The 19,146-nt window shown below is 42.9% G+C and overlaps 1 protein-coding gene across 1 annotated transcript in view; it reads left to right on the forward strand.

The window, feature by feature from the left end:
* The window catches only part of LOC130116631 (RING finger protein 145-like), a 41,221-nt gene that overhangs the window by 5,157 nt on the left and 16,918 nt on the right, over window positions 1–19,146 (forward strand). Inside the window, exons 2-4 of the mRNA XM_056284599.1 lie at window positions 7,774–8,029; window positions 15,664–15,772; window positions 18,365–18,456. Coding sequence (XP_056140574.1) covers window positions 7,846–8,029; window positions 15,664–15,772; window positions 18,365–18,456 — 385 coding nt within the window. The 5' untranslated portion in view covers window positions 7,774–7,845. The remainder of the gene's footprint in view (window positions 1–7,773; window positions 8,030–15,663; window positions 15,773–18,364; window positions 18,457–19,146) is intronic.

Genomic DNA, 19,146 nt, shown 5'->3' on the forward strand with positions numbered 1-19,146 from the left:
TCCTGCATGGCTGTAGGGATGAGGAGGTTAAACAAAAGCTTGGTTGCACTTCAGAAAAATTAGAGCCTGAAGCATTTTGTGACCTAAACAGGCTCGGTGGGGCCTCATGATGATGCCTCCTCTACTAAATACCCTCTCAACTGGTGCAGAGGATGCTGGAACTGACAACACCTTCAGTGCCAAGTTGTGGAGTTGTGGAGATCTGTCATGGTTTTTGTCCCAGAAGACAAGTGCATCATCAGTTTCAGTATCCTGTATGGCATCAAAGTATTTACTTATCTGTGCCCTGATACTTGTATCTTGGCCTGTGCTGCGCTTTTTGTGAGCCTTGTAACAAGAAAGAAGGCGAGGGCATTTGACTGGAGGTGAATCACCAAGTGACTCTCATTTCTGGCTCCGTTGTCCATTGCACTACCTTCACAGTCCATCAAGTTTTCAACCTCAGCGATCAAAGTGTCTGAAAAACACAAGCAAATGGAACAAAAAAAAAAAAACAGGTTAGATTAAAGGATATACAGTGTCTGCAGGTATCAAATAATAAACTGCTCTCACAATATTTTTCTCTTGATGTAAAATGTATGTGTGTATACCTGTCAGTGTTTTCTTCAGCTCATCTCTAAACTTCATGAGTGGCGTTGCATTTAGCCCATTAGTAACATCCAGATCCACCCAGCTTAATCCAAACTGTGGATCAAGCATTGTAGCTAAAAATAGACATTATGGCTGAAAGGTTCCTGTCCCCCACTGTCTTTAGTCATATTTGTTTTGCCAAAGATTCCACTGAATCTTTTAATCAGAGACTGATGGAGGGCCTTTACTAATGGCCAACACTGTACTCGTGTCTCCCCCATCTTCACAAGGTGTGTATGCAGGTCCAGAACAGTCGGAACAACCATGCTAATGGTAACGGATTTCTCTCCCTCTGTCAGGTCTGTTGCCTCTGAGAATGGTGCGAGAACTGAAGTCAGCTCTTTAAGCTGGTTCCACTCACGAGTGCTGAATACCACTTCTTCATAGTCCTTGCTGCGCATTTCAGTCAGAGCTTTATGGTCCAGAGCTGTGAGGGCCTGCACTTGTTTGAAAGTGCTGTTCCAGCGAGTGCTGTTTGCAGCAGGAATAGTCTTGGTAAAGTCAAATGCAGCCTCAAATTTGTCTTTGAACTATGAGCTGCTGTGTAACAGAGTTGAGAAGCGTGATGTTTTGGCAATGCTGCGAGAGATGGCTTTAACTTCTTTCATGCCATCATTCACAACTAACTGCAGGGAGTGAGCAAAACAAGAAAGACACTCACCTGGTGACCAGAGTAGCGCTGTGTCCTCCACAGAATTCATGTCCTCCCACAGGTGCTCATCATCTAGATTCTCCTCCTCACTGTCATCTGACTGCTGTTGTGGCATCTGAACTTTAAAAGCACACTTCATATTGGCAGCATTGTCTGTGACAATATAACTTATCTTCTGACGGATACCATATTCGTCGGTGATCTCCTCAAAGGCAGAAGAAATTCGCTCTCCACTATGTTTGCCTGTGAAACGTCTACAGTCCAGCAAGTAGGATTCAAGGGCATAGGATTAATTTGACTTGTTGCACACATGAGCAGTTACTCCGAGGAAGGAACGCAGTCTACGATCAGACCAGATATCAGTAGTGAGGGACACTGTTGAGCTTTTCTCCAGCTTCTCAAGAACAGTCTCCTTAAGTTTCTTTACCAAAACTGGTATGTGTTTCTCACAAATTGTTCTCCTAGAGATTGGTGTGTACTTGCTATCTACAATCTCAAGAAAGTTTTTAAAATGTTAATTTTCCACAAGGGACAGTGGCAGGCAACACCCAATTATCAAATTTTTGACAATGGCATCGCTGATGGCTTGCTGCTTTGGGGAATGGAGACTGTAGATCTGCACTTTCTGGGCAAAGGATGCCATAGTTGGCTGTGTAGCATCTGCCTGTTGTCCAGCCTTGTACTCCAGGAACCTGAAATTGAGGAGGAATTAAAATGATTAAGTCCCACCAATACCAAGAGAGAATTCTCAGAAGACTCAAACGTTACATCTCTAACAGGCATGTGCTTAGTGCAAACAAGCAACAAATTATAGAAGCCAGAGAGACATCATGCATCACTATATAGTCAATATATATTCACTTTTTTAAAATGAATGAAATCAAATGTCACTTTAAATTACTGCTTTTAAACAAGCTTTTACATTTTTTAGCATTACCCTTACTGAGTTTTTATTGTCTTAAAATGTGCTTTTTAATGTTTTTTACAATATTTTTTATCAAACAAATTTGATTAACCATAATCATTCAGCGTTATTGACTTTGAACTAGCTAGCACAGCGTTAGCTTTCTGGCTCATTGTTGAGCCAAACGATCTAATTTCTGCAGCCGAAGCACCAACATGGAGGACGCAGTAGACTAGAAATATCTCCCGATGGTCGCATCTAAAGTTCAACCCATTTACTGCATTTACTGGTGTAGTGAACAACGTTTGCATTGCATAAGAACCTCCCAAGTAACGCCTGGGGGCTCGACTAATACCTGGCGGGTGCATTGTTTGTTATTCTGTTATCTTGCTTTTGACAATGCTATGCAAGCTAACTTGGCTGTAATATACACTCGGTGCTCTGAAAGTTAGCAAAAAAACGATCGTGGGAAGAAAAGAGCTTATTTTGGCTCAATGTCTTAGGATGGGGTGTTGAAATGTTCAGATTTTAGCTTTCCCAGTGTAGCTAATTTAACGGTTAATTTACCTGTCTTTATGCTTCCTCTCAATGTGCCGATAAAAGCTTGACGTTGTCCCGGCGGTTTCTGTGAGTTGTGCACCGCAGAATTTGCACACTGCAGAGTGTTTTCGCTTGCATGTCCTTTTACAGATAAAGTCCTTATGGTTTTGGAAACCAAACTTAATGATGGTTGAGTTTGCCGACATTTTTCATGGCGGGTTTCCCGGGGGCGCAGCGTCTCCAGTCGTCTTGATCCACTCTGTACAGGGGGCGTGTCACTCCGGGTGTCACAAAGAGTGTGTGACACCGGGAAGGCAGCAGCTGCATTCTTCTTTTCTCTGTTATCACAGTGCTGGCCCGGTCTCGACCGGTCTTGATCAAAAATCCCGAGTTCGCCCAGTCCGAGACCGAGACAAGACCGAGTAAAAATGCCTTTGATTCCGAGACGAGACCGAGACCCTTACAAAGTGATCTCGAGACCAAGACCGATCTCGAGTACTACAACACTATCCACTCGCAAAGCAAATTTGCATCTTAACCTATCATGGAGTTCAACTTTGGTGAACTTTGAACGGCAAATTGGAGAATTTGGTTTGACACCAGAAGTGAATGTTTTATTCACCCCTTCACTCGCATAGAATGGAAGTGAACGTAAGGCGAAAAATTCGCAAATGTTAATTTTGCACATGTGACCATGTCCTTAAGGTGAAACCCCATGGTGCAGGCCCTGATGCCGGGCACTGAGTGTCAAGACTTGACCCAGCCTTATGGAATCATTCCCTCTCTTTAGCACAATGGTGGTTTGGGCAAAAGACAAAATGGCGGTTTTGGCAGGAAAATTGCGCAATGGTGGTTTGGGTTAAGACTGGGGTGAAGGTTAAGTGTTAGGAACCATATGCTCTATCTCACACCGACCCATTTCCAATTTCGGCAGTACAGGCAGCTTTGTGAGTGGAGTTTTCAAAATTTCATCAGGTATTTTTCTGTCACAACCCTAAAGAACAGCATGTTTCGACATCAGTTAAGAGTTGACGTGAAACCACGTGGCAGGCCCAGTTGCCCAGCACTGGGTGACAGGAGCTGTCAGTCTTGGTCCAGCCTTATGGAATCACTCTCACCCCTTAGTCTTTACATGTCCTACCAAATTGGGGCCCTTAGGTTAAGGATAGGGTTATCATTAGGGTTAGGCATAAGTTGGTTATGGCAAAGATTAGGGTAAGGGTGTAGAGATTGAATGTAAGTCAATTAGTTCTTCCATCGCTATCCTAGGAAACAAAAACTCAAGTCCCAGGCTGCAGGGATAGCAATGGATGGAAATGTTTCCATGAGCAATACTGGAGGGAAGCATTTGGGAATGAGAAAGAGGGTAGAAAGCCAAAAAAAAAAAAAGCTTTTGTTTCCTCTCGAATGTTGTTAAGTGTCCCACTCAACATGCCCACTTGCTTTGAGATTGATTACACATGTTTAGCGATTTAAAATGGCCTCAAGCTGTTTTTTTTCTCTCTCTAAAAAGCCTTACTATGGGGAAATGTTGAGCCCTTCAAACATCGAACAAAAGTTCAAGTGGAATTTAACTTTAGCGCAGTGAATTGCAGAACAGATCATGTAGTCAGTGTCTCTGCAACTTAAAGTGGTTTTAACAGTAGGTGTGTTTTTCAGAATTTGCCCGTTGTTGAAGCGGTGGTTTTGGTAATCAGGGGTTCCTCCATGGTAGAGAAAGGGGACTTCTTTTCGCATTTACTCAGATCGCGATGAAACGTAACTTTGTGAAACTGCAAGTTCGTCACCAGCACCACTGTTCGTTTGGGAGCCCTGTTTAGAATGACTGGTTTATTGGGTTGTCTTTAAGCTTACAAACAGAATGGCATTGTTTGCATGCATACAGCAACTGGACTGTCTTACTCAGTCTTACTTTACTGTTGCGTTTAAATAACTGTTTATGGGCATTAGAAACTCGTGAGTGTTTTCTAGGTCATATTGGATTACTGTTTTCATTAATTTAGTTTGGTTGCAACAAAATGATGACTTAAAATCATATTAACATACTGTGTCAAGCCTCAACTTAATGTGCCCCTGAACATGTTTTCACAGTTGTGTCCTAAGCACAGTTGTTAAAGTTTATTTGTATAGCCCTAAATAATGGTTGCAGTCTCAGAGGGCTTTACAAACATACAACGAAAAACAGATGTGGTAAATGTCAGTCAACGACGCTCAGTATCCTCACATCCTCAGTTTGAATGAGGAAAAATTCCACAGAAAAAAAAAAATGTCAGGAAGTGTCATAGGTGGGATCACTGTTCTAGAATGGATAGGCATGTAAAATGTACTTAAGTCGGTAAACAGATTTAGATCTAAAACGTTATGGCTACGCTTAGTGATCAGGAAACGATGAAAAGAGGACACTGGAACAACACTGTGTGAAGCAGCACGTGTAGCGTCCTCCCCAAACACCACCACATATCAGCACCGTCCCATGCAGCCTCACCACCACACATTTCCTTAGTTGTTGCACATCAGAGCTGAAGAAATGCTGCAATGTAGACCGGGTACGTTAGTGTGGGGCGGAGAGGAACGCAGACAAAGAGAGAGTGCAGACTGAAAATGTTGTGTCGCCAGAGCTGACGTTAATTTATGGTGAAGAACAAACTGACAAAACAAAGGGCAGACAAGAGTTAGCAGAGAGGCCAGGGCCTGGGTCAGTGGGAACAGAGAAATCAGCGCACACAGAAGCCTCACCCCCCCGCCCCAATCAACGCACTGCCCCTGATTATATTTGTCCACACTCCGAGCATCTATGTATGTGTGTGAGGCAGAGGGAAGCCAACAGAAGAGGTGAATGGTAGATGGGGAATAAATAGATAGGGATGTGCCTGGTAATGGCAGCCACTGCCAAAAAAGCTCTCAGTGGTGATGCTATGTAAAACTTACGTCTGTCCCAGTTGATTATTTCAACAACAGCTTGTTTTACCAAGTCTTAGAGTAGAACCCTGTATTGTTTTCAAAAGCCTCTAATATGACATGACTAAAAATGGGTGTCAGCAGCTTTGGAGAGCAGATGCTGACTCTACTCCAGCAGTGTTTGGTCTGACGGACACATTTCTGTGAAGGAGCCAGTGTCTCTTTTTTTTCCATTTTTTTTTTTTCATCAAACCAACACCGATATAATTTGATTTTGCCCATTTTCATCTTGTTGTTTTTCCTGTTTTGTTGTTGCTTTGCACTTCAGTTGTTTACTGGCTTTTATTTTTTATTTCTGGTTTGTGATGCACAGTGAAGTGTGATGTGCGGCATGGCAGTGGTTAACACGGTTGCCTCACAGTTATGTGAATCGGCCGTACTAAATTGTCCCTAGGTGTGAATGTGTGACTGTGTGTCAGCCCTGTGATAGCTTAGCGGCATGTCCAGGGCGTCTCCCCACTTGCCACCCAATGACTGCAGGGATAGGCTCCAGCATCCCCACAACCCTGAGAGCAGGATAAGCGGTTTGGATAATAGATGGATGGATGGTTTGTGATGCACGGTGATGTGCAGCATGGTGGTGCAGTGGTTAGCGCGGTCGCCTTGCAGCAAGAAGGTCCTGGGTTCGAACCCCGGGGTAGTCCAACCTTGGGGGTTGTCCCGGGTCGTCATCTGTGTGGAGTTTGCATGTTCTCCCCGTGTCTGCGTGGGTTTCCTCCAGGTGCTCCGGTTTCCTCCCACAGTCCAAAGACATGTAGGTCAGGTGTATCGGCCATACTTAATTGTTCCTAGGTGTGAATGTGTGTGTGTGTGTGTGTGCGTGTGTGCGTGCATGCGTGCGTGTGTGTGTGTGCGTGCGTGCGTGTCGGCCTGTCCAGGGTGTCTCCCCACCTGCTGCTGAATGACTGCTGGAGTAGGCTCTAGCATCCCCGTGACCCTGAGTAGGATAAGCGGTTTGGATAATGGATGGATGGATGGTTTGTGATGCACTTATAACAATGTTTTAAAGCACTAATGTAGTATTGTTAAGGCAAAGTAGTGATGTTCTTGGATATTTTTCCCACACGTGTTCACGTTTTGTTAGCTTTCACTAATACTGTAATGGTACACAATGACAACTATCGTTCAAAATCTTTTCTAAATTATCCTCGTTTTGTGCAAAACAAAATTGACATTTTTGTTTCTGGAGATCAGGTCAGCAAATATTGTATGGCTAATTAGTTTATCATGTGTTGAAAATTTTATATTCCGTTTACCACAGCCAGATGTTGGTCATTTTTGTGTCTGTGACTGATTAGTTACACAGATCATAGCTAGGATGGGTTAATTTCCAATAACTGAATTTCCCCAAGGGGATTAATAAAGGAGCGGCATGGTAGCTCAGTGGTTAGCATGGTTGCCTCACAGCAAGAAGCTCCTGGGTTCGAACCCCGGGGTTGTCCAACCATGGGGGTCATCCCTGGTCGTCCTCTGTATTTGTGTTCTCCCCGTGTTTGTGTGGGTTTCCTCTGGGTGCGCCGGTTTCCTCCCATAGTCCAAAAACATGTAGGTCAGGTGAATTGGCCATGCTAAATTGTCCCAAGGTGTGAATATGATGGCCTGGTGGCCTGTCCAGGGTGTCTCCCCGCCTGCTGCCCAATGACTGCTGGGATAGGCTCCAGCATCCGACAACCCCAATAGGGATAAGTGGCTTGGATAATGGATGGATGGATGGATGGAATGACTGGTTAGTTAATCTATAAACACCCGTTGTTATAGCAGGGAGCATGGCTTGGCTCTAAATTCACAAGTTTAGAGAGACTAATAACACTAGTAAGACTAATAAGTTTAACCACATGTCACTATGGCCTGTGGATGAAAAGGTTGTTGATTGTGTGCTTGTCTGATGCATATTTATCTCACCTCTACCTTCATTGACCTCCTTTGTCCCACCCCCATCTATCCCTGTCTCTGGACGCAAACTTCCTTCCCCATCCCTCCTTACTATTTCTCACTGTCTGTCTCCTTTTATTACCTTACCTTTTTTACCCTGTAATTCCTTTTCGCCTAACCCCCATCCTACCTTTTTCTCTCTCTTTCATCTTCCCAGCACGGAAACCCTAAACTCCCAGTCTTAGTGGTCAGTTCTGCGGGCTGGTGGGTCAGAGCCTAAACCGAGGCCATGGCAGTAAAGGACCGTGTGGAGGCAGTGTTGAACGTGGGTCTGCGTGTTCCCAGCATCATGCTGCTGGATGTCCTGTATCGCTGGGATGTCAGCTCCTTCTTCCAGAAGATCCAGCGCTCCAGCCTCTCCAACAACCCACTGTTCCAGTACAAATACCTGGCTCTGTACCTGCACTACGTAGGTCAGTGTCGGCACGCTCAAAAACAAATCCACACACACTTATATTACATACACAAAACCTGTTCTCTGTCCTTTACATGCACTACACAGGTGATTGTAGTGCAGCACCCATGCACGCACACACACACACACCCACACACACACACACACACACACTATCCCGTGTCAGTACAAATACCACACTCTATGCTTGAACCATATAAGGTTGGTTAATATTACTGTCTAGGGTTGGGTGATGTGATGATATACCATGCAATGGTAGAAACTTGTCCACCAGTAGAGATTTGGCTATACAGTTCCACCGTGGTAGCCTTTCCCTTGACTATGGGTATTTCCCAAATGACATTCTTGAGGAATATGGGCTTGGTAAGCTGAACTTGGAGATAAATGCACGAGATCCCGAGCACACAGGATGCTCAATTTGAGATTTGCCGGTATTGCACAATACCCTGAGCTAGCAAGGCTTCTTATCGCGGCGAAAAAGTTAGAGCAAATTTTCAAACCGACATTACATTACTTTTCCAAAAAAATGCAGATATTTGAAATCAGTACAGTTGATTTCTCTCTAGAGATTTTCTCAGAAGGGAATTTGGTCACATTAGTTGTAATGTGAAAATTATAACAACATAGTGGGCTTTACTTTGCTCTGCCACTCTCTTGAAGACCAAACTGGTATTTTTACTTGTTTTAGCCCATTTACTGCTAATCGCTAATGCTTAACATTGCTCCCAACCATTTCCCAAAGCAAACCATAATATTATAGAAGTTTTGAAAGCGTTTGTCCTACCATCCAGACAACCACTGGTTTCTGTTCATTTTTAGTGTGGAAAATCAACTTACAGAAACTTGAAACTTGCATGAGATAGGTAGTTCCTGACCGTGAACATTTAGCCACCTTTAACTTATGTCAAAGTTTTATTATTGTTGGCTGTAATGCTGTTGAAAAGGTGGATTGTTTTGAAATGTTTTCCGGTGCTTTCGTTGTTTCTTTTTTACACCGATATTGGCTTTACGTGATTTGGGCAGAACTGCTTCATGTGATTTCCATGGAAGACCAAAATGGAGCCATTATTGGCCTAACATGCACAGCAGCAGCTGTTGTCTTATCAGTCTTATCGGTTGTGTTATCATGGCCCATCGTTTTTTTTTCCTTCTAGTATAAATGTTTAAAGTGCTTGACTATCTTATCAGTCAAGATGGCTCCTGGTCCAGTCCTTTTTTGTAGTAGTTCAAGCCCCAAGTGTCAGTGTTCAGCTTCTGTTCCTTCATTTTGTGTGGAGTTTGGAGTTTAGTCAAAGATTAAAATTCTTGGCAGCCCTCTCACGGCCCATTTAAAATTTCGCCACATCTAGAATACGTCCTTAAGTAGTGGAGTCTCAGAGGCCTTGTTTACAATGATTTCAAAACAGCTCTGTATTGTTTGGCATGGAACAAATAAATCAGATATACCTGCTGTTAAACACACAAAAAAAGATGTTACCTCTGTTTGTTCCTAAAGCACCACAGACCCATCAGCCTGAAGCCAGTTTGCTTCACTACTTGGGCATTTTTGCAGCCATTATAATGTGGTCTTAGTCACTGATGGCACTTTTGCCATGTGAGTCAAGAACTACCAATTTTAATTTACTCATTAAAATTGAAGTAGAGAAACTGTTGGTATCTCAGATGAATTGAAACCAGTAAGGCCTTGCTCTGGAGAGTAAGTCATCCTTCTTGTCACTCCTCAGGAAATGCCTTGCATGCCTATCAAAACTTTGTGCAGAGTACACAAATGGGTTTTCTTTATCCTTATTTCAGCTACCAAGAACAGACAAACTCCCAGCACACTGTGCTCTTACATAACTGGAACTGGTGAGGTTTTATTAACCATAAAAATAAAAAATAAAATAAAAATCCTCGTCTTGTTTTGTCAGATCTGACAGACGTTTGATTTCTGAGCTTGTAAAGACTTTTTTCTTTTTTGATCCTTTCTATGGTAGCATGTCCTTATGTAAAGGGTGCACCTGATCAGCTGGGCAGATTTCTTGGTTTCTTTTTTTTTAAACCTTTTTTTTTTGACATAATACTCCTTATGTTCAATCATAATTAATTAATTAATCAGCTGTCCTTGCTCGGTCTTTTTTTTTTTTTTAGGGTAAACTGTGCTCCTTGAGGGTTCACTGGCATGCACATTAGGTTTAATTGGCGTTGAGCATACAGTGCGGATGAGCAGGGTTAAGTTTGGGTGCTGAAGAGCTTTCTTTGAATCGAACATTAATTTTTCTTGACACTTTTGGGGGAACAAATTTACAGGAAGTTTGTGTGTTCTTGCATGAGGCCCAATGTCTGTAAATTTTAAAAACTGCAACCAAAATGATGAGCGAGCGTGTGTGTGTGTGTGTGTGTGTGTGTGTGTGTGTGTGTGTGTGTGTGTGTGTGTGTGCATGCGTGTGCATGCGTGTGTGTGTGTTGGGTCTAGTCACAACTAGAACTTTCATATGTGCTGTTAAGATAGTCCCCACCCCCGATTTAACAGCTACGGAGTTAGAGCCTGGTTTGTCGTAGTTAATTTCCATTCACACTCTATTGGTTAATAGCAGCCGTTTTGTTTATTTGACTAGGTGGCTTTATGGCATATTTGTTGGTCTTGCCTGTGTGCAACAGTCAACACCAATCAACAAGCACCAATCTAATGAGTACTGTTTATGCTAGCCAGGACTGTAAGTGCATTGATGATAACCTCCCCTCTTTGTCTCAAACCCATGGATACGGGCAATTTTATTTTAGCGTAGGGTTCACAGCCATACCCTGCATATCCTGACAGTTTTTTAACTCCATGCATGAGTTCGATACAACAGGGTCAAGTGAGTCAGACAACTAAGACACAGCAGAAGAGAGATATTTCCACTGAGATTAATGCCCAGGAAGACCCAGATAGTGATAGTGATGTGGAGGGAAGTGGTAACCCAGCAAAGCTAGATGGTTGCAGTGTGATTCGAGCCATCTGAAAGAACACAGCCAAGCAGGATGTTGTGTATGTGTTTTGTGTTTGTGTGTGTGTGTGTGTGTGTGTGTGTGGTGTGTGTGTGTGCCCCCCTTGTAAAACTTGGCTGTAGTTGGAGAATGAGCCAATTGGCTGGGTATGTGCTGATGAATGCTGTTCCTGGACTAGTGTTTATAAAAGTGAGGGGGACAACGGACAAAAAGAGCACGAGAGAGAGTCAGTGAGACCGAGAATGAAGCTAGATGCTAATTCTTGTCATACTTTTAGTCTCTCTCTGCCTCTGACTCTGTCTGTCGCTGTCTCTCTCTCTCTCTGTCTGTCTGTCTCTGTCTCACTCTCTCTGTCACTGTGTATCTCTCTCTCTCTCGATAAGGCTTTGGTTAGTTGCTATCTCCAACCGTGTACAGTAAGCCTATTGGCAGCAGTGACTGTTAGTCTGATTGACTGTCAAAAAATAGCTCCCCACAATTACGTAAGAAACATCTGTCGCACATAAAGCACACCATGTCTTTAAATACAGTGAGCAGTTACTTTTTCTCTGGAGTGGTTGACAATATGTTATGAAGCAAAAAGAGGAAGTGGGAGTGACATGAATATTTCTTTAATTTTTCTCACTCACATGCACACACATATACACTACGGCTGGGCGGAGGAAGGTGGAGGAAGGTATGTCACAGCACACCAGTGAAATGCCAGTATGGATGATTTAGGCTTAGTGTCGAAGAAAAAACATAACATCTCGTATTTGGGAATATTATGGGTTTTACTCAGATGCCAAAGATGAGCCTATGGATATTACACAGCCTATCTGCAAGCTATGTAAAAGATGTGTGCCCGTGAAGGACATGCGGACCACGGTTTATTTGCACACATGCGGGTTCACCATCCCTCCGAGGCAGCAAAACTTTCAATACACAATATTTATGTGAATAAACCTTTATAAAAGAGTGCGAATATTTTATTTGAAATATTTAAACATTAATATTTAATAGCAATTTCTCTATTCAAACATCGGCTCCCTTTTGAAAGTCCACGTGGTTCTGTGACAATATCACAGCATCATGTTCCGTTTAACATTATCTTATCTTTAATACCACAATTCAAATCATATCCATAATGTTAACTATTCATATAGAGCGCAGAGCAAAGTTTTGGTGAGTAGGCTTATGGAGAACAGAGATGTGGGGTGTCAGAGCCATGGAAAAGAGATGGCAAACTGGTTTAAGGATTTAAAATTCACTCGTCACTCATGCTGATTAACGGGGCTCAGCAGGCGGACATGCTGCTCCATCAGAAGCACCCCTAAATGCACAGTAGGGTGCAGATTCTAGAGATCATTTTTATAACATCTCAGTTCTGATAGTAAGTTGCTAATTAATTGCTAAGTAATTGGGCAGCAGGCATGGCATCCAGCGCTTTACCTGTGCCCCCGTCCATAGGGTTAGTGGTTGTGTCAGGAAGGGCATCCGATGTAAACTTTTGCCAAATCATTACGCGGATTGACAAGACCATACCGGATCAGGTGAGGCTCCATACAGGATTGGCTGAGGCCTGGGTTAACAACAGCCGCCATTGGTACTGTGCCCTGAAAGGGTACCGATGAAAAGTGTACAGTCCGCTGTGGCAACCCCTGAGAAACAGGGAACAAGCTGAAAGAAGTTCTGATAGTAAGTTAGTTAAAATCACCTTAATATCGGCGTAGGAAAAACCAATCGTCGATCATCCCTTTAATCATCGATATATGATCCGATCGTCAATCGGCACAAGCCTAATATACATATACTAGGAGTGGGTGATATATCAAATATAATTGATGTATTGCAGCTTGTTCGAAGTGGGATTCAGTGAATATCTACCGCCAACATCGAGTACAATTGTCACATAATTTTTTTAAGCCGGAGGCGTGAGACTCACTCTGGCGTTTCACTTCTCTTGCTCTCTCCTTCACACAAACACAAAAACCCCCAAAAAAACTCATACATACGTCGCACACACTCGCCCGCCCATCCAGAACACTCTCCTGGGTGCGAGTGTGTGTGACATACACCAATCAGCCTAAACATTAACACCACTGACAGGTTGATGACATTGTAGTAGTAACATGGATTACCCATAACTATCTATACAGCTCTGTAACAGCCCTGTAGTAACATTGATTATCTCGTTACAACGGCAGCTGTCAAGGGGTGGGACATATTAGGCAGCAAGTGAACACTCAGTTCTTGATGTGTTTGAAGCAGGAAAAATGTGCAAGCGTAAGAATCTGAGCGACTTTGACAAGGGCCAAATTGTGATGGCTAGACAACTGGGTCAAAGCACCTCCAAAGCAGCAGGTCTTGTGGGGTGTTCCCGCTAAGCAGTGGTCAGTACCTACCAAAATTGGTCCGAGGAAGGACAACTGGTGCACTGCGACAGGGACATTGGCCCCCAAGGCTCATTGTTGCACTTGGGGGAGCGAATGCTAGCCTGTCTGGTCTGATCACATAGAAGAGCTACTATAGCTCAAATTGCTGAAAAAGTTAATGCTGGAAATGATAGACGGGTGTCAGGACACAAAGGGCATCACACCTTTGCAACTCTTAATAATATTTAAATATACACAATATTTAAACATAGACAAAAGCAATTTACCCAAAACAACCAACTAAAATAACAAGGTGTGCACAAAAGAAAACCCTTTTTTTCCTTGAGCTCAGTCTTTCAGCTGTTGGGCCCAGTTCGATTGGGCCCAATTCATCAAAAACGATGCGCGAGGAAGGGGATCCATTTCACAAGTCAAAATCACTATCACAGTCTGGCTCGCCACCCAGTTAACTGGGATCTCAAGGAATCTCTCACAGCAGATGCTCCTGTATGAAACTTTATGCCTCAGTGGAGTGAAGTGGACTCCTGGCATCAGACGCTTCACAGCATTGGAATTTGCTCCAACTTGCAGTTACCAAAACCTGACCTATAGACGGGTCACATCACATCCACATAGTTCGAGTTACATTCATACACTGTCAATATAGATTATGTCTAACTTCTAATTCAGTGTGAATTATCACCAAAAATCAATAATACATTCATTGAAATGTATTATTAATAAATAATATTATAATATTAATGTTTCATAATATTAAATATTAATAATACATGTATGGGGTTGTGTAGCTGCAGACCGATCAGAGTGCCCATGATGACCCCTGTCCACTGCCGAAAGCGCCTACGATGGGAACATGAGCGTCAGAACTGGACCATGGAGCAATGGAAGAAGGTGGCCTGGTCTGACAAATCATGTTTTCTTTTACATCATGTGGACAGCTGGGTGCATGTGTCGTTTAGCTGGGGAAGAGATGGCACCAGGATGCACTATGGGAAGAAGTCAAGCCAGCAGAGGCAGTTTGATGCTCTGGGCAATGTTCTGCTGGGAAACCTTGGGTCCTGGTCATGGTAATAGTATTCCCTGATGGCAGCGGCCTCTTTCAGCAGGATAATGCACCCTGCCACACTGCAAAAATTGTTCAGGAATGGTTTGAGGAACATGACAAAGAGTACAAGTTCTTGCCTTGGCCTCCAAATTCCCCAGAACTCGATCCGATTGAGCATCGGTAGGATGTGCTGGAAAAACAAGTCCGATCCATGGAGGCCCCACCTCGTAACTTACAGGACTTAAAGGATCTGCTGCTAACGTCTTGGTGCCAAATACCAGAGGACACTTTCAGAGGTCTTGTGGAGTCCATGCCTTGACGGGTCAGAGCTGTTTTGGTAGCACGAGGGGGACCTACACAATATTAGGCAGGTGGTTTTAACGTTTTGACTGATATAGATGAGGTGTGTGGAGCGAGCGAAAGAAGTGAAGCACCAAAGCGAGTTTGTGCTGAGTTCGGAAACGTTAATAGAAGATGGAGGCGGAAGAATTGGTTCCTAAAAGAAACGGCGCTGGATTTGTTGCTTTGAGCTCTGTTTTTCCCACAGCGTGTGCACAACTACCTCCATGGGCTATGCGTTGCAAATTGTGACCCCACTCACTCATTCACTCGCTCGCTCTTGGATGACCTGCGAGAGACGTTTAATAGGACGCACTCGCAACTACTGTGTGGACATATGGAGGACAACAAATAGTGCCATGGGTGTGGACAGTATCATGCTTGTTTTTAAGGGTCTTTGTTGAGCTTGAGCTCTACAAAGACCCTTAAAAAACTAGGCCTACATCATGCTATTATTTATTTTCATTTGGCAGCTGTTAAAAGCCTATGTGTGCTATTGCCCGGTTTAATAAATACTGTTTTGTTAAATTCAAATTGTGATTTCCCCCTTTTTGCATGCCAGTTTAAAATTGTTCCAATAGAAATCACTAATGAATATAAACAAGGATGTTTTAATGCAGACGTGTGTTGCAGGGATCATAATACTAAAATCATCATACTGGTGTGATATTTATGTATCAATGGGTTAAATCATGCATTTATGAAGTGCTCTAGAGATTTTAAAACATCGAGATATATATCGTGTATTGCGATATAGCCTAAAAATATCACAATATTATTTATTGGCCATATCACCCAGCCCTAACACACACCCACACACACACACACAAAGCAGAAAAAGCAATGAGCAAATAATCAAGAGTTGTGTTTGTGAGTGTGCATCTCCATGTGTGCTTCTCTTAGGTTACATCCTGAGCTTGGTGCTGCTGACTCTGCCTCGTCAGCACCTGGTTAAACTCTACCTGTACGTCCTCACTGCCCTGCTGCTGTTTGCTGGTCACCAGGTGTCCAGGTATGTACACACAAACACACAAACATAAGTAAATAAATGGATAAATAACTAAATAGAAAGGATTTAATAACAAGCAGGCTTTAAAGCCTCATATCCAAAGATGCCATCAAAGCAGCATCACAGCTCTGACCTAGAAGCGTTGCAGCTGTGCCGTATTTACCTCCTGGCTGCCAGCTTTTTATGCGGTGTTTTGTCACTGTTCTTGCCCTTTTAAAGTGGATGGATGATATCATACCGCTCCTTATATTTCTCTCCACTTCTAAAACCAACATCTTGTCATCCATGTTGGGCCGCCACAAGCCTCCAAATCAACTTCGATACTCCTTGTCATAGATTCTACAAGTGTCTGAACCCTACCGGAGGGATGGGGTGCCATTCCTGCAAAAGATATTCCCGTTTGGTGTTTTGATGATGGTGGTCTAACATGTCAGTCCAACATCTCCCATAGGTGTGCAATTGAGTTTAGTTGTGGTGACTGCGAATGCCATAGCATATGATTTACATCATTTTAATACTTATCAAATCATTCAGTAACCCCTCGTTCCCTGTGGATGGGAGCATTGTCATCCTGGAAGAGACCATTCCCATCGGGGTAGAAATGTTTCGTCATAGAATAAAGGTGGTCACTCAGAATAACTTTGTATTGATTTGGAGTGATCCTTCCCTCTAAGGGGACAGACCCAAACCATGCCAGGAAAATGCCCCCCACAGCATAACAGAGCAACCTGGACCCCCTCACTGTAGGGGTCAAGCATTCAAGCCTGTACCGTTCTCTTGGTATACGCCATGCATGCACTCACCCACTTGTTGAGAATATGGTGAAGGATGACTCATCTGACCATATAATTTTTTCCACATCTCTGTAGATGAGTGCCTATGTTTTGTTTTGTTTTTTTACCGCTGAACTCTCAAACATGCATTTGTCTTATAATGAGGGGTTTATCCACTGTAACCGTACTATATTATCACTCTATGTAGTTGTCAACAGACTGCTCTTGCTGACAGTCTGATCACGTCCTGCATTGACAATCTCAGTCACCTGAGGAAGAGTTGCTCTTCTATTTTTCCTTACATATTACGCTAATGTGTGACCTTGACAGTCATTGAATGTGCGCTTTCGAACACAATTTCTGACCCTATTTACTGATGTCTTTCCCAGATCTAAATGCAGATGTCACTTTAGTCACTGTTTCTATTGAAACACTAGCCGGCTGAGCAGTATTAGTGACTGAAGCTCTTACTATCTTAGCACCGATAATGAACCCCCTTTCAAAGTCACTTAGATATTTTCTTCTTGCCATCTTGATCCAAAATCAAGGTCAGCTGGGTCTGCTTGGCATTTTTCGACATGCTACGGAACTGGATAGAATTGTTAATTGCTTAAATGTATCATGCAGTACACCTGTGTACAAGCACCTGCTCTCATTATGTGTGTGTGTATATGTATGTAGGTCTATTAATTTATTTGGTAATTAGATTATGTATCGTGTTTATATATTTCTTAATAGTGAACAGCTGCACACAGATCTGGGAAATGTTGTAGTTTGGGTATCACCATTCATTCGTTGTTTTCATTCACGAAACTATTATTTTGGCACAGTAAATCAAGAGATCATATGATATACTGACTTTATATGTCTTTATTGTGTATACACACATCCACAAGTCAAAACAGTGTATTTCCACGCTTCAAAGACAAAAGCGGCTCCAGCAAAAACAAACTAGATGAGTAAATTTAGCGAACTGGCCCATCCACATGTGGCCAGTGAACATAAAAACATCGATTGGGACGGCTCCATGTCGGCTCTGACACACGTGGTGCACATGGAACGGATCAGAACCACTTTTGGTGGACATGGGCCCTAAGGCAACTCTGCCTTGTTGAATTAGATGGGGGGGGGGGTGTACATGTAAAGACCTTGCTAACATGATTGTCCTTTTTACCGGCTCGATGCTAATAATACACCTATGATTATAGGCTTGACACAAGTTGCGTCCTTTTTCTCATAGTCATCATTTGTTTATTGGACGTGACCCAAATAAACTTGTTTTCAACTACCTCTTGTGCCCCTACACACTTACATGCACGTACATCCTCATGCAGGCACAGAAATACCCTAATACACCAAATTTTCGCCCATATTTCACACTGAGGGCACGCTGCCTGCATTTTCACTGTATAATTGGCTCTCAAAGAAGATGTTTTACCATGATACCATGATCCTGGACACCTGGATCATGGATCCAGGTATCCAGACCTGACAACTTAAACATTATAATATTTTTATATTTTACCAGATGCTGATCATATTGTGCACAGGGTTTTCGTCATTTAACCTTCATTGCATCTCCAAAACCACTCTGGCCTCATTAGAATTCCTCACTTAAACCAAGGGACATGGCTAGCCTTAAAAAAGGAACCTCTTTAAGGCATAATGTAGTGGTACCACTCCAAGGGATTACTTGTATACAGGATCTAATATATAGTATCTTGTGCTATGAGTGCCTGTGTAGGAAATGAGCTTGTAGTTCTACATCAAGTTAGAACATATTACTATGTAAGTTTGATTTATTGACTTCTCCTTGTTACAGGGACTATGTTCGCAGTGAACTGGAGTCTGGCTATGAAGGACCCCTGTACCTGGAGCCTCTCTCCATGAACCGATTCACTACTGCACTCATAGGTATATGTGTACACAAATACAAACAAATGCATGAATGTGCATGTGCATACGTCAGCAGCACTTTTATGTAACTTATGGAACATTGGGAGCTCCTGTCTCCTTACTTCCTCTTTGACCCTCTCCTCCCTCATGGTTCTCGTACATGTGGAAGAGTTGAGTGAAAAAAGCATGGAAAATCCTTGAGCTAATTCATATGACTGGGGGTTGTACAAAAGCTGTTTAATATCCACTGTAAAAGGCAACAGAGTGTCTATATAAGTGGTCAGGAATGCATTCCTTTAGTTAGAAAAATGTGCAGTTTGAACCCCTGTGACAGCAAATGTCTCTCCTGTTGAATTTACCTTGAACAAAACAATAAATGTTTGCCAACTCCAGTAATGGCTTCTCTGTGGTTAACTCTGCAATGACTGTCCTTTGGAGCCAGGCGATAGAAGGAGATTTTTATTTTTCCTTTGGTAGGATCAATTAAGACTCACAAAATTGTTGGTGTGAGGAATATTTTCCAGCTAAAGTGTGAAGTGATTCCATGGAAATCAGGCTACCCGGCCAATACAGGCATAAACCACATTGAATATCCAGCTGACTTTTTCAAATCCCATCTCGTAATCCAAGCCAGGAAAAAGGTTGAAATTTTGGAAAGGAAAAAATGTTGGGGGGGGGGCGACTATCTGGGTCTGTAGGGCCTGTTTT

This window comes from Lampris incognitus, chromosome 8, assembly GCF_029633865.1.
Source record: "Lampris incognitus isolate fLamInc1 chromosome 8, fLamInc1.hap2, whole genome shotgun sequence".
NCBI lineage: Eukaryota > Metazoa > Chordata > Actinopteri > Lampriformes > Lampridae > Lampris > Lampris incognitus.